A 17128-nucleotide genomic window follows, 5' to 3' on the forward strand; every position below is an offset into this window, starting at 1 on the left:
ATAAGAAATGTCAGTCTTTTCCTAACGAAGAGCTACATTTGATTTACTTGAACCAGATGGATCACTAGTTTTAGAAGGTACATATGAGAAACATCATTAATAGAAATACTTATCAATCTTGATCTCAGCCCATGGCCAAGATGTCAGTAGACATGATGCCTCTCAACACTCCCATGTTTGACATCCTCAGGAGGCCCTGTCCCAACACCAAATTTACTCTTCTTTTCCACAGCCCTGTCTGGCTTGCCCACCTTTGATGTCTCAGGTATCTTTGGAATGGTTGGTGGAAGGAGCTTTTATGTTTACCTCCACCTGACAGATCTTAAAAATCAGCCAGGAAGTGGTGTGGTATGTGGTGTACTATTCTACTTAGAGGGAAGACAGACTCTGTAACTAGTGAGGCTTTTGATGGATTTTTAGAGGAATAAAGTAACCCTAAATCAGTTGGAGCAGAGTAGGCTGGCTTTTATTGAGAAAAGCATCTTGTACCAGATAGGTAATTAGAAAGAAAGAGAAGGCCAGGTGCTTTGCTTTATGTAGGATCAAAGGAACTCAGCTTAGCAGTACTTCATTGAAATTCACCTTAGTGACCCACAGAGGGCACTCAAAGACCTTAAATAAGAGTTCATATTTTTCCTCCTATGCCAACATTTTGTTTCTGCTTCAATTTTCACCCCTTAATTTTAGCACCCATTAGCTTTTATCATTAGTGGTTATTTCTGTGGCAATCTAGTGATAACAATAATGTTATCTAATAATGGTATCACTCATTCCTTCAACACTTGTAGCTGAAATTCTTTTGTAAATTCTTTATTTATATCAGTATGAACTCATCATAATTTCATATTTGAGTTATAATCCAGCTTCATCGCTTTCAAATTGTTACAGATTTTAAACCTTGTCATTGGAATTGTTCCAGGAATTTTCTCTACCTTTGACATGTTCTCATTCAATGGAGCACTTTCTTACTCTCTAGCACCACCAGTAACTCTAGCCTCCTTTTTTTTTTTTTCTTTTTTTCCCTATCCCTGGATGTGTTCATCATCTTTACACCTTTATCATTTCACTTACAAAACCTATATTTTAAGAGTTTGCTCTCTATGAAATTTTATTATTTTTGATTTAGCTAATTAACTTCCTATAAGGTAAAATTATTCCAACATTCCTATTTTGAGTCTAGTGGATTTCTTGAGACTGCTTAATGCATAGATATAATTGTAGTCAAGAACAAAGAAAGAGTCTTTAATAAGAGTAGGCTAGCTTATCAAGGCCTGTTTTGTTTCTAACAGGCTTTTCCAGTGTCATAATTACTGTTGAACTTTCATTAGCATTGTACTGTAGTCCCCAGACTATCATAACTAAAAGACTTGGCAACCTTGATGGATACCAACCTCATCAGAAACTTGAGCTCATGTTTTTTAGGGGGTGAGGGTCGGGGTGGGGGTAGGGGATGCTTACCTATTCTACTGAGGTATAATACCCAAACTTTCCCCCTTAATTCACATTGTATCCCTCTTGTTCAGGTCTTTCTAGATGGTTTAGGAAAATTTATCTTACTGCCTCCCCCCCTCATTTGTCCTATTTTTTGGCCCAGATAGCCTCCTTATGGTTAACAATGGCATGGGATGACACCCTCTGGAGGAAAATGTCAGCTATGGGCTTTAAAGAGAAGCCAGGCCATTTTAGAGATGACTAGACATTATTTGCAAATCAAAGATAAACCTGATTTTGTACAAATATCTTCATATCTGCCTTTACAACCACCTTGGCGTCAACATTTCCTCTTACCAGCAGTATTCAATATAACTAACCACTAAATTGAGTAATAAATCTTTATTTTTATTTAATCTTATTCCAAATTAATATCATATTAGGGGTTATATTATCAGTTTAAGATACTTTCATATCTTAGTTACCTTATGTGAAAATGCATTGAATTTAACAACCTCTGACCCCTTGAAATCGGTCAGGTAATATTTTTGAAACAACTGACCATAAGGGGGCAGCACAGGCATGTACATTTCACCTTAAAAAATACAGTTCTTAAAGAATGGATGTCAGATTCAGTAATTGATTTGCTTTGCTTGATTTAACTCTGGTAGTAATTGTAATTGAAATGTTAATTTTTCCTGTGTGATATATACATTTCTTTTTAACATGTATTTGACAGAAAAATAGTCAAATTACCAAATTAAAAATTTAACTTCAAAACCACTTTTAATTTTCTCTAGTAAATGTTTTCTGTCGACCTGGGTGTCTTCACTGTAGCTCTCTAGCTCTGCCATTTTGATGTACTGATGAAACGAGGGAGCTTGGGCAAGGTGTAGTTATATGGTAAAGCCACCCTTGACAACTTGTTGAAAGATTCTTTGATTTTTTTGTTTTTGAGATGGGGTCTTTTTCTGGTATCCAGGCTATCCTTGAACTCCTGGCCTCAGGATCCTCCTGCCTTAACCTCCTGAGTAGGTGGGGGACTAGAGGTACTATCTGACTTGAGAATTTTTTTTAATAAGTTGAATAAATATTTATTCATCACCCTTCCATTGTTCTTTGTTAATAATATTTACCAAAGTAAAGCTTTTGAAGCACTTTTACTTTTCATTTGGGCCCTGAACCTATAAAGAATTAGCAGATAGCCAAAAGGAAAAATGATTAGATCTGCACTCTGTTAAATAGGGCATTTTCTTTGGAGGATATAAAAAATCCAAAATAATTTTGAGTAACGTGGATAATATCAAGAACTCAGATAAACTGAAAATAGTCACAATTAGGGGACTTACTTAAATTTCTGATTGGTGTAAACATTTGCATTTCAAATTGTGGTTTAACAGATCACTACACTGTAAAATGATTGGAATATGATCAAGGTTGAACTTTGGGTTATGTAAGGAAGTGACATAAAATGATTGGTGGTTTCTTGAAGATTAGAGATTTGAATAATTGTTAGAAATATAAATATATGTACCTTCAAGAAAAAAGCTGAAAGAAATGACTGACATCTACTGATACCTATTTCTGAGAAGTACCTCCTGCACAGTGGTTAAGAACCTGGGCTTTGGGGCCCACCTGCTCAGGTCTGGTTCTGACTTCATCATTACTAGCTCAGCTCTGGGACATTGGTCAAGTTGCTTAATTATTCTGAAAGGCAGGGGATAGTAACAGTACCTTTTTTAAAGAATTATTGTGAGCTTCATGTGAGATATTAGGTTTAATTGCTCAGAATAGTGTCTAATGCAGAGTAAACTGCAAGAAATTTAGCTATCACTATCTGTTTTGACGCATGCAAAGCATTTGTTTCCATGGAGGCATTTTTCCAATGGAGGTGTTAGGGCAGATAGAGGTTGACTCTCCCTCTAAAAGGTAGATGGTGATTGTGTTGTGCTTTGTAGCTAGGCTACAAGGTGAGTACACTTTGTGTTGCTTTTTTATGCCTAAAGACCTTATGAACCTTTTATATTGTGGAGAATAATCCTTTATATGTCATTTGTCTCAATGTAGTCAATGAATTTAGGACCCACAGATTAAAACTTTCCTTTTAATGAACCAAGAAACATTGGACCAATATTACTATACATATATAAAATATTAAATTCTTACTTGCCTCACAGGTATTTGGATAAAAAATAGTTATGCTTTTTCTGGGACATTGCTGGACATGTGCTTATATCTACACATTTCTTTGGTGTTTGCCTTCCTTTATTTTTTGGCTTTGATAAAAACATGCATACTCAAAGGAATGCTCAATGTCCCCCTTTCCCCTGATGTCCCTCTACTCCCATACCAATTTCACATCTTCTCACTTCTGTGCAAAGGAGAACCTTCTGTATGAAGGGGAAAGTCTGGGATTTCTTTGAGATATGATAACAGGAAATGTTGCCCGAATGCTAGCAGTCTAACAAATATATAGGCATTATTATGTTTCCTGCAACATTTTTCATCTATTACTAGAGGAAAATTAATATATATATATATATATGTGTGTGTGTGTGTGTGTGTGTGTGTGTATTTGTTTGTTTGTTTGTTTATTTATTTATTTATTTATTTTCCCTTTTTCTAACTAACAATCTAGAAGTACCTGAAGGCTCAGAAACTTTTCCTTCTGGGTATTATTACAAAGACCAGTGGAAGCCCAGAAGATTTAAGATGCGCCATTTTAATGACCCTGACAACATTACAGAATGCTTACAAAGAAAAATGGTGTATTTATTTGGTGACTCGACAATCAGGCAATGGTTTGATTACCTCACTACATTTGTTCCAGGTTGGTACTTTGCTTTTTGTTTCATAACTATATCCTAGAGGGATGAAATCTGGGTTATGTAAGAAAGTGACATAAAATTGAAATACGTAGACTCACTCTAACTCTGAAGAAAGGCATCAGGTGAAGAAGCAATTTCTCTGTAGGATTAAAGAGGTATCCTGATTCTGGAGAGGTATGTGCAATTTCTGATCAATCCAGAAAGATTTGTCCGCTGATTATCTGTTTGATCACCCTGGACAAGTCATTTACTCCTCAGGGCTTTCTTTCTCCATGTGTGAGATGAGACAGCAGGATCATGTCACTTTACAGCTGTCTTTTACTTCTAATATTCGGGATTATAACATAGAGGTAGACATTTCCAGTTGTTTCTCTTCTAGTTGTTCGGTCCAACCTCAAATTTATAGTAGATTTAACTGGAAGGAAATTTACTGTGGTTCATTTTACTGCATTCATGTAGCAAAACCATCCTTTGGGCCTACCACTGGGGGCACTCTGAGGTAGAGCTGGCTCCTCTGGAGGGAATGTGGGCAAGTCCCAGTGTGGTTAGCTTCTTGTTTCTCTGGGGCTACTCTCCAGACTCAGAACAAAACCCACCACTTATTCACAATGGTGTTCTCTTATTTCTGGAAGGAATATTGATGGGATGAGGAAGGATGGATCCTGGTAGTAAGAATAAAGACTCTGCTTACAATTCAGAAAGTTCTGTGGGAACTGGTTTTTTTGTTTTGTTTTGTTTTGGATGATTATATATGGGAAAGGCTTTTCATAAAGTAAATCCTCAATGTTTGTTATGAGTTGCTGCTTGTGGTGTGTTTCATTCATTTTCCTATTTATTACAACAGCTTACTTTCAAATTTAATATGTAGAAGGATAGGAAGAAGTAGATATTACCCCAAAAGGAGAAAAGTGAATTGTAGTTTTCACTCGTTTTTTTTTTTTTATTGAAACAGATATAGTTGAGTTTTTGTTGGTAAAACAAATTAAAAATCAGAAGGGAAATTATTTGTATAGCACAGTGCTAAGCATGATTTGATACTGATCAGACTGGGCCTTTCAGATACCTATAGTTTCTTCTTAATTTCTAACATCCTAACTTGGTGTCTCCTTTAGTTGCAATGATCATATAGACTGTTTTGGTTGTTTTCCACAGACCCTTTATAGACAAATTTTCATCCAATAAAAATAAAGCCTCAGGCTGGGATTGTGGCTCAGTGGTACAGCGCTTGCCTAGCATATGTGAGTCACTGGGTTAGATCCCCAGCACCACATTAAACAAACAAACAAAAACCAACAATAACAACAACAAAACTAAACAAAATAAAGGTATTGTGTCCATCTACAATTAAAAATATTTAAATAAATAAGAACGAAAGAAAGCCTTGTGTGGGTGCTTGATCTTGATCAAAAGCAAACAGAAGCTTGAGCTTTTATTTGGTTTAAGTAGGGTTGGGTGCTAAATAGTGATGAATCTGGTAGGAAAATCTAATAGAGAAACCTTGGGTTGTAGGCAGAAAAAAGTGAAACCTGCTTGAACCCTTATAAGGAATATAGGACAATTACAGTCCGATGCTATCTCTTCACAATTGACTGTAAACTCCCTCAGGGCAAGGGCTGTGACACCCCTCCAAGCCTTGCTGGAAATGAGCCCTGAATGCTTAGGAAATGCTGATGGAATTGTGTTGCCAATATTTGTTCATTCTATTCCCTGTAAGGCACTTTGGGAATGTTAAAGGATATGAGCTCCCCTTTCCTCATGGGGGCATATATCAAGTGATCAAGTATAGAGTTTTTAGGAATAAAAAGGGATCCTATGGATTCCTTGGATCTCCAGAATATTTCAGAGAAATAGACCTTGAAACACAACTTAGATAAAGGGGGGTGGGGGTGGGGGTGGGGCAGAAGGGAATTCTAAATTACACTGCTGCCTTTGTCATTTCTCAGACCAGAAAAAATTCTGTAGGGTATTAACTGTGATTTTTTTTCAACCGTGGGGCAAAACTGAAAGTCAAAAGAAACCAGAGTTGCTTCTTTCTTTTCACTTATTGCAAAAAGAGGAACTTTCTACCCTCCCCCCAGAATTACAACTTAGATTATTTTATTTTTTTAAAAAAAGTTTATTTTTATCCAGGTGTGATGGCATACACCTCTAATCCCAGCTGCTTGGAAGGCTAGGATTAGGTGTATGCCACCTGCTTTGGGAGGCTAAGGTAGAAGGTTTCAAATTCAAGGCCAGCCTGGGCAAGTTAGCCAGACCTTGTCTCAAAAAATAAAAAGAGCTGGGAATGTAGCTCAGTGGTGGAGGACTCCTGAGTTCAATCCCCAGTACTTGCAAAATGTGGGAGGGGAAAAAAGCTTATAATTGTGTATATTTTGGGGGTACAATGTGATATTTTGATATATATACATTTTAGAATGATTATATCGATTAACATATCTATCACAAATGCATTTATTTGTAATAAGAACATTTAAAATCTACTTTCAGCCATTTTGAAATGTACAATACATTATTAACTACAGTTACTATGCTGTATAGATCCCTAAAACTTATTACTCCTGTCTAACTGAAACTATGTACCCTTTGAGTATCTTCTCATTCCCTCTACCTCCACCAAACCCCGCCTCTGGTGAGTTTCTGTATTCTACTGTGTGAGACTTTTTAAGATTCCACATATAAGTGAGATCATGCATGTCTGTCTTTCTGTGCTTGGCTTATTTCACTTAGCATAATGTCCTCCAGGTTGATCCATATTGTTGCAAATGATAGAATTTCTCAAGAGAATTATTTGATTACTAATTGTGCTCATAAAACAGAAGTTACAGCCCTTGTCCTGGAAGATATAATATTTACCTATTAGAAGCATAAAGTGTAAATGCCAATTTGACTTTTAAATATTCAACTAGTGGTGCAAACAGCAAGAGTTTTTGGCCTAAAGTTAAACAGGTATGTTGTTTTTGAGGCATATTTATAGATGTAGAATCTTTCACTGATGGCTTTACTTATAACATCACATTTGTGGAGTGTTTTGAATAATTAATACGTCAGAATAAAGGCCGATTGATTCAAAGGTGGGCAGGGAACAGTGAAATAGGTATTCCTTTAATATTTCTATTGTATGTTTTTGCTGGACTTTTATTTTAAAAGCTGTTCTTTGAAGCTACTTGGTAAAGAATATTCATATATACATGCATAGCTTGAATGTGTTTATGAATTTGAGTTTTCCTTGTTTCAGACTTAGTGGAGTTTCAAATGGGTAGTCCCAAGAATGTGGGTCCCTTCCTTGCAGTGGATCAGAAGCACAACATCTTGCTCAAATACCGTTGCCATGGTCCACCCATCCGCTTCACGACTGTCTTTAGCAATGAGCTCCATTATGTGGCAAATGAACTGAATGGAATCGTGGGAGGGAGGAACACAGTGATTGCCATATCTTTGTGGTCTCACTTCAGCACCTACCCCTTGGAAGTGTATATCCGTCGGCTCAGGAACATCCGTCGGTCAGTGGTCCAGCTCCTGGATCGAAGCCCTAGGACTGTGGTGGTCATCCGGACAGCCAATGTCCAGGAACTGGGGCCCGAAGTGAGCCTCTTCAACAGTGACTGGTACAACTTTCAACTGGACACCATCCTTCGGAGGATGTTCTCAGGGGTCGGAGTATATCTCGTTGATGCCTGGGAGATGACCCTGGCCCATTATCTACCCCACAAGCTGCACCCAGATGAGGTTATTGTGAAGAACCAGCTGGACATGTTTTTATCTTTTGTGTGCCCCTTGGAGACCTAGGTTGCCCTGGAGGGGACTAGAGGAATAACATCTGTGATCTCCCCAATTGACTTCCAGTGCATAAAGTTTGTCGGTGGCCCCATTATGAGATGGCTACCATCAATATATATAAAACTTCAAAAAATGCCGTACTTTATATAATGACCTGTGAGGACCTTGGAAAACGCAGGCTACATTTATATCTACCTATAGGATTTTTTCCAATCTTGAATTAACCATGGTAGAATCCTTATTAACAGCATCTACACACTATATTGCCCTTGTAACCAAAGATGCTAATGAGTTTTTTTGATCTAGCTTCTTCTGGGACTGGAGACTACTATGTTAAAGCATGTGAGAAATGTTTTGATGTAAATGGAAGGGACAAATTTGGTTGTCAGTGGAAGTGTTTGTGGCTTATTTGGTAAAGGAAATTGAATATATCTGCATGAATAGTCCAAGTGGTCCTTCTTTAGGGGGCGAATTAAAGAGGGCTTATACTTATAGGCTCCTGTGAACATACTGAAGACTGCAGTGACCCAGGAGTTTCTCTTAATCTACCTTTTCTGAATTACTTGAAAAGGCTAATGTGCTTGGTCAGAATTTTATAGTATGGGATATTAATAATTTCCCACTTTTATCTAGGAAAGAAGTGAAGGGGAAATATGAAAGCAGTATGGATAAAATCTGTGCTTTGAATTGATATTTGCATTGGATGATTGTTTCTTATTTGGATCAGCTAAATTTTTGTGTGATGAATATTTATTCTAAAACAACCACTTTTGGAACTGAAAGGGGGAAATCTATGCCCAGAAGTTTATTTTTATGTTCTAAAGTTTGAGGGGTTTTAAGAATTGACTTTTATGTAAAGAATGCTATTTATTATTATAAAGATGTAGAAGTTTTTTTCTGCCAATTTCAAGTGTTTCCTTTTTGGTTATTTTGAACTACATACCAAAATTAGAAGTTAGAATCCAATTAGATATTAATAAAATCAGAAATTAAAATTCATGACAGGTATTCCTTATTTAGGCATATGTATACACATTCTCTCCCATTCTCAATTGTTAATTTTCTTTGACTTTATCTTACGTTTTTCTAAAAATTTTTTTTTAGTTGTAGATGGACACAGTACATTTATTTTATTTATTTTTATGTGGTGCTGAGGATGGAACCCAGTGACTCACACATGCCAGTCGAACACTCTACCACTGAGCCACAACCCCAGCCCCATTTTACTAGTTTTAAAGAATTGAAGTTTATTTGGGGTCATTTACTAAGTACTGTCCCATGTCTAATTTTAGTTGTCATTAGGTAGACACAGGAGGAAACATAGGTCGTTTTAGAGATGACGATGGATGCTTAAAGCATAAGAAGTACGCACACTTAGAAGAATGAGTCAAATAATTTGAGTTTTTAACTTAGTGTCTCAGATCTTCCTTTCCTTTTCTTCTAAAGATCATCGTTTATAATACATTTTACGGGTAAAGAGCATTTTTGTTTTCTGAGCCTGAAGAGGACCAAAGGAGTTAAATTAATTTTAATGGACCTTAAGCTTGTTATATTTGATAAAATTTCAGAATTGGGGTCTGTGCTTCCAGGAATTGGGGAATTAATGTTTGTGACAAGAGGCCAGTGATTCTGATGCAGCAGTAGGGTTCTGCACATGAAGAAACACACAGAAGGGGAAGAGGGAAGGCGGAACCAGGAAAGTAACACTGCTTGTCTACTATTTCAAGGGCTTCCCGACAACTTACTTAATTCTAATCATGATCCAATAGTGTAGGTGGTATTAGCTCCATTTTATAGATGAAGAACTTGAAATTAGATTTGAATTAAGGTATATGGGAGACCAGCTTCTTACAATTTTTTAAAGAAGTTTTATTTTTATTTTTTTGGTACTGGGGATTGCCCTCAAGGGTGCTTAACCACTGAGCCACATCCCCAGGCTCCCCCCCACCAACTTTTAAAATTTTATTTAGAGACAGCATCTCATCTAGTTGCCCAGGGCCTCACTAAGTTGCTGAGGCTGGCTTTGAACTCCAGATCCTCCTGGCTCAGCCTCCTAAGTTCCTTGGGGTGGGGGATTACTGGTACTATGCCTGGCAGAAGTTTTCTTTTTTGATAACTTTTTGGCATTTTCTCTAGAAGAACTGCTGGAGCAGGCTGAGGAGTCACTTTTTCAGGGCAATTTCATGGAGAAAGCAAACACTGTATCTCCAAGGGTTTGGAGTGAGGCTGCTGCAACTGATTTTCTTGTGACCTTGTCCAGTTTTTAATTACTTTTAAATTTGGTTATATATTTTATTTACTTACATATTTTAATTACTTTTTAATTTGGTTAAAGATTTGATGACACAGTTTCTTGAGGTAGTTTCAGTCACTTTCATTCCTCTTTTGTCTTTCTGCACTGTGTGTCAACTTTGATAGAGATTGAAATATTACATAAACCTTTCTTAAAACAATTAGACATAGGTCATGTGTCTCTAATCTGAAAATGTGAAACCCAAAATTCTCCACAAACCAAAACATTTTTGAGCACCCGACATGATACCACAAGTGAAAAATTATACACTTGACCTCATATGATAGTCAAAAAAGATGTACCAAAAAAGTTACATAAAATTACCTTTAGGGCAACATGTGTAAACTGTATGTGAAACAAAGTTCATGTTTAGACTTGGATCATGTCACTGGGCTATCTCATATAAATATGCAGATGATCAAAAATCCAAAATATTTCAAAATCTGAAACACTTCTGGTCCAAAGCATTTTTTTAATATTTATTTTTTTTTAGTTGTCATTGGACACAATATTTTATTTATTTTTATGTGGTGCTGAGGATTGAACCCAGGGCCTCGCACGTGCTAGGCGAGCCACAATCCCAGCCCCTGGTCCCAAGCATTTTGAATGAGGAAAATTTAACCTGCACAATACTTTTCTGAAAATTTTATTTAAGGACAGCATCACATAGTTCTATGTATTAGCATTTCAGCCAAAAGTGGTTTTAAATATTTATATTTCTCATTATAAAAATTAAGGCCATCATAGAGTACAAAATCTAGAAGAAAAAATCTGGATTAAAAAATCTATAATTCTATCACATGAATGCAATGAACATCAGCATTTTTATATATTTTCTTCTAGGATTTTAAACCACATACAGTGGGCCTTTCATATCTGTAGATTCAACAAACTTCAGATAAAAATATTTGGGAAAAATTGCATCTGTACTGAACACATACAGACTTTCCTGGTTCTTACTCTCTATACAACATAGAACAACACTTATTTGCATAGCATTTACATTGTATTAGATATTACAAGTAATCTAGAGATGACTTATTAGATTAGATGGGAGGATGAACATAAATTATATAATACCATCTTAAGGACTTGAGCAGCCTCAGATTTTGGTATTTGCAAGGGTTCTAGAACCAAAATACAGAGAGACAACTGTAGCTGATAGAGAATATGTAATTTGGCTATGTTTTTTTTAATTTAAAATATAAATATTTTCTGTTAAATAGCCTTAAAAATTATAAAGATCTGCCCAATAGTTATATTAATGATGTTAATATTACCTAAGTTGGCCGTTATGGTTGAATGTTTCGGCTTATAATAAAATATTAAAGCAATGTTTTATATATAATTTCATTGGATTAAAATATGGACTTTTATTTTGGAGTCACAGTATTAATATAACTTAGTGAATTCTCATATTCCAGAACTAAAATGATTGATTTAATGGTATTGTGAAAGGGAGAACTCTAATAAGGCTCTTCTATGCAAATTATATTTTACAGAAGTTACCTATTAAAAGTAACCTTTAGCAGATAGCAAACAGACCTTTGGTGTTCCAGTATGATCCATTTCTAAATGGATCTAAACTTCTAAATCTAAACTTCTTTCTTCTTTTTTACCTTTATTTTATTTATTTGTTTTCTTGTGGTGCTGAGGATGGAACTCAGTGTCTCACTCATGCTGGGCAAGTGCTCTACCACTGAGCTACTATCCCAGCCCCCAGGATGATACATTTTTATCATTCCATAATTCTATTAAATACCACTTCACTGACATTTCCTGGCTGCAGGTCTTAGGTTTCAGACTGATAAATCAGGGTTCATGACAAGAACAATATGGTAAATCTTTACATAGTCATGTGTTACATGTCAGAAGTGAGTCTGTTTCTGGATCTGATAAAGGAAATGGTGATCACTGAGTAGTACAGGGAAATACACTCCCAAGGGAGCAACAAAAATAAGACTCCCCAACCCAGCAAAAAAGCTGATTAGCATTATATTAGTGGGTTCTGGGTAAATTCAGCTTTTAAATGTTAGCTAGTCACTAACACCAGAAATTCTTTTTTAAATGTATTCATTTTCTTGAGTGAAGCATTATTCTCCCCGGTTTATTCAACAGTGCAGTCTCAGTGCACTCAATATCTGGCACTGCTGTGTGCAATAAAGAAATAAGATTTGGAAGTTGCTGTTTTTTCTCTTCCAAAGTGAGAATGCAGTGAGGCTTAGGGGCACCTGGCAGTCTGAGGAGAATGGGAGGTTATGGAGGTCAGCAGGTTGTTGAGAGCAGAAGTTTAATAGGACACAGACTGGAAGAATGCAAATGCACTGCCCCAACTTCAGGTTGAAAGTGCACTTTATTTTCTAAAAGTGTAAAATACATTAAATATACAATTTCCTCTTTAATATCTTGCATTAAGTGAGAGGAGGTTAGGTAGGCCTCTGGAGTTTAAGGGACCTGTAGGTAGCTATAGATAGGCCCATTTCTACTGCAGAACCAGACATGGGCATCTCCTGGATTATAACACGACCTGGAGAAGACAACTCTTAACAAAAAGAGAAAGAAAAAGGAAACACTAGAGTTCACAGTAGCAAGTGTCCCAAAAGGAAAAGCGACCATGAAACTAAATGTGATTGGAGAAATCCTTTCAGTGTGCTCCGATGGCTCATTCTTTGTTTAAATCCACCCCACCCCCATCGCCAGTGAAAATAATCGTGTTCCAGGACCATCGCTTTATTTATGCTGCAGAGTCCAAGTCCTTTAATTCGTCAATGAAAGCACATGACGGGGATACTGCTTTTTGATTGTGGTGTTTAAAAAGCTGGGAGGTGGAAGGCAAGCCCCCCCCCCCCCCAATACCCATTGCAACCCACACTGAGGCCGTACAGAAAGAGGCGGCGCTAAAGAGAAGCCAGCCCCAATCCCTGCTGGAGATTCATCCGGGACCTTCAAGAAACGCATCTTCAGAAAAAAGTTTTGTTGCTAGACGTGGCCTCTGATCCCCTCGCGTGATTCCAGGCCGGGTCTTGGAGCCCGCCCTCGGGGGGAATGTCCCGGACTCGTGTCGGTACCTTTTCGGTCTGGGAATTTCCAATGTGCGGAAAAAAATCCACAGACCTAGTCCCGGCTGCCCCCTCCCGCCTCCCCGGGCCCTCTGTGCCCACGCGGAGGATGGAACCCGAGGAGGACCCCGGTTCGGCCTTTCAGAAAGCTCGCGCTTCGTTCCCCGCCCCCACCGCCCGCTCCCGTGGGGAGCAGAAGGCGAACCCTATAAAGGGGGCCGGGGACTCGGCAGCCTCCTGCTGCCACGAGGTCAGAAGACGAGCTGGTAGAGGAAAGGCGGTCTCTGCTCCTTATCATGTAACCTCAAAAAGGAAACTGATCATCTTTTCTCATGCTCTCACGTACTTCGTTAATTATCGCTGATTACAGAGTTGGAAACATTTGATTCGCTTTTACGTATTTGTATGACTTGACTCTTCAAACACAAAGGTATATTTTTATTATTTGATATTTAGTATGAAGAAGTGTCTTAAAATGCTAAGTCCCCGCCCCTTTCTTTTTCCCATATTTTTTCCTTGGGAATCACTTTCTGATGTTTGAGTAATATTTGCTTTGGGGCAAAATATTGGGGGTGAGGTGGAGCAGGTTTTCTTTTTTTGGGGGGGGGGAAGATCCGGGGTGATTTTATAGTTTGTTAATAGCATGAATGGTGTCTGTTTATCTTAAAGGCTTAGGAGGGACTAAGATGCTGATGGTGGAAGTGGATAGGACAAGTGGCGAAGGCAGCCTAAATCTCATGTAAAGGGTTTAGCTTTAGTGACGTAGACCTGTGATGCCACAAGTCAGAGGTATGGCCTTAGAGGTATGCTTTTCCAAAAAGGGCAGGCATGTCACTGTTTTTATGGAAAAATATATCTAAGTATATCGGAATATTTGGTAGCTTGCCCTCAAAAATTTTTATATTACCTCTATAAAATTAAAATTTATGAATGACCGTTTTTGAATGAGGGAAATGTGAAATTTGATGACTTGGCTGGATCATCAGTTTCATAACAATCTGTATCAGTATTTTAAGGTGTTTTGTCCAAATAAAAGTATGTTTTCTATGTAGGATCACTTAAGATTTTCTTCACAGGGATAGGAAACTGGCTGTAGTAAGTGAGGGTGTTGTCCCCAAAAGGCTGACGTTTATTATGTAAATTTTAGTACATGGTTATATATCTCTGTATATATACTCTCAATTTGAAACTGGCATCTGAAGAAATACATTATCTGGCTGAGTGGAATTTTTTTTGCTTCTCTTAGTCAGACAGTAGGTTGTTTCACAATGAAAGGAGAGTAAAGTTTCCAAGGCCCATTCACCACTCTCAGTATTCCTTGATAGAGGAGGGAGTCCACCAACAGGATCATCTAAATATGCAGGTAACCCTGAAGTCTGTTTATTAGCTTCAGAATATAAGGTGTGATCCAGCAGCGGCTCCACAGTCTCTTCAGCATCATTTTGCTCCGGCTAAGGATACAGTTGGGCAGGTGCAGGTGCAGGGGTGGAAGAGTCCATCTGGAAGGAGTTAGCATATTAAACCCTTGGCTTCCTTTCTAGTGTGGAGGTGAGGACCACCGTCAGCCCAACTGAGTTGTTCAGATACTGACTTTTCCTCACTAAGGGAAGGGATGCAAACTCTTGTCCTTATACTTTGTCTTGAAATAGGTCCTCCTTTCCAGAAATCAAAAGACACTCTCCAAGAAGCTGCAGACTCCTGAGAACATTACTAAGGGGAAGGCTTTCTGATTTTTCTAAGATCAACCATGAATTACTCCTGGGGGGAAAAAAAAATTCCTTTTGGCTCTTAACCTGATGCTGATTTGGTGGCCTCTTGATTTTTTTTCCCTTCAGGTTAATAGGAAGATCACGAGGGCCCAGGCTGAACTTCACTTTTTGACTTCCGTGGCCTGATGCTGAACTCCCAAGGGTGAGAAAGGCAGATTTTTCTAACCAAGGAGGATCTAAGTATCACTCAAGTCTTGGCTGCTAAAGTCAAAATTAGGAGTGGGATGTTTTCTAAAGGTTCTAAGATTCTTGTCTTTTTAACTAATTTTTGAAGTTGTTTCAAGACTATTATGAATTTTACTTTATAGGCATGTGACTATGATTTCTTGTGAACTAAAGCTTTTTGGTGGTTTAGCAGTTTTTCAATAACTTTTGAATTTCCATTATTTTTCATGGGGAGAGCATATGAATACATCTCAGAGGGAAATTCAGCTCTCTGCTGACCAACGGTTTCAGGGTTAGGTAATTTTTAACAGGCTCCTAAAGCATCATATCCTCAGAGTTTTGGTGAAGAGGCTCACTAAAGCTAGCGTATGTGGTTTCTGATCAAAGTACTTCCTGTTCCTTTAACTTGGAGCTCTCTGTGAGGAAAAACATTTTCCTTTCAAGCTTAGTGGTTAAAATGATCTTACTGGAGGAGTTAGTGGACTGGGGATTAAAAAGTGTTTGTAAACACTTTTTTTAGGAGTCGACTAATAAGAGTGCCTTGAGCTTTCATAATAACATTTGAGGTGAGTATAATTAGTCTTATTTTATAAATGAGGAAACTGAGGCTCAGGAGGATTGAGCAATTGGCTCAGGGTCCTTCAGGTAGTAAGTAGCAGAGTCCTGGTTTGGCTATCAGGCAAAAGTACAATAGGGAGAGGTCCATTCTTCCCAGGGTCCTGAATTATCTAACCCCCCTCCCCAAATCACACACTTCGCCACCACCTCCTCCCTGTTCGTACTCTACTAATAAAGTTTGAGTTGATAACTGCCATAACCCTCTGTATTTTAAGAAGACCACAGAAAATGCTTTAGAACTATATGGGTGGCTGGACTAATATTTTGGAGAAAGGCAGCCTTTTACTTATTAAGCCATTTTTAGAAATTGTAGGATTGTAAAGAAAGGGGTATTGTGCTACACATTTTTCTTGCTTCTGGCAGGACCTTTCCTTCCATGCTGGAAAGTGAAATGTTGGAGCATTCTGAGTCACAGCTCAGGTGAAGGGTCCATGACAGCTGCTTCTAAAGAGTAAAGCTTTGGACATCTAGCAAACCTATTCACCTGTTCCAAATCATCCCTGCCAGAGCAGGGATCAGTTAATAAACTACCTGAATAAAAATCTTCCAGAGGTAGCTCCCAGGTTAGTAATTTGCATGCGTTAGGTCCCTGGTGATTTCTAAGAAGTCTCCTGTGATCCCTTTCTGGTTTACATTTTCTATATTCTCTATAGGAAATAAATTCATTTGAGAGGAGTAATAAGTGAACCTCTTGAATGATTAAAATGCGTTGAATTAAGGAAGGGTATATATGTAAAACAGTAGTGGAGTTGAACCCTGGGGTGTTCTACCACTGAGCTACATCCCCAGCCCTTTTTATATTTTGTTTTGAGACAGGGTCTAACTAAGTTGACCAGGCTGGCTTCACACTTGTGATCTTTCTCCCCCACCCTCTCAAGTAGTTGGGATTACAGGTATGTGCTCCTACACCCAGTTTTATATTGGTCTTTTAAGGCAATATTTCTCAATTAATGTGAGTGGAGTCACTTAGGGATCTTGATGAACTACAAACTCCATTTCAGCAGGTCTGGGGAGGAGCTTGATTCAGCCTTTTAAACAAGCCTAGGTGATGCTGATGTTGCTGGCCCAAGGTCCACACTTTGAGTAGCAAAATTATAAAGCTCCATAAATTTCTGTTAATAAGAAAAATTATTCAGTTTTTCTGCATATATCATTTTACCATGTGTGAAATTAAATCCTGTCATGGAT

At 37.9% G+C, this 17128-nt stretch overlaps 1 protein-coding gene across 1 annotated transcript in view; it reads left to right on the forward strand.

Annotated features, from left to right (window-relative positions):
* Nxpe3 (neurexophilin and PC-esterase domain family member 3) overlaps positions 1-11493 on the forward strand; it is a 53148-nt gene extending 41655 nt beyond the window's left edge. The window contains exons 7-8 of the mRNA XM_077794463.1: positions 4070-4261; positions 7495-11493. Of these exons, the coding sequence (XP_077650589.1) occupies positions 4070-4261; positions 7495-8045 (743 nt within the window). The 3' untranslated portion in view covers positions 8046-11493. The remainder of the gene's footprint in view (positions 1-4069; positions 4262-7494) is intronic.
* The last annotated feature ends 5635 nt before the right edge of the window (positions 11494-17128 follow it).

This window comes from Urocitellus parryii, chromosome 2 (assembly GCF_045843805.1).
Source record: "Urocitellus parryii isolate mUroPar1 chromosome 2, mUroPar1.hap1, whole genome shotgun sequence".
In the NCBI taxonomy this organism is placed as follows: domain Eukaryota; kingdom Metazoa; phylum Chordata; class Mammalia; order Rodentia; family Sciuridae; genus Urocitellus; species Urocitellus parryii.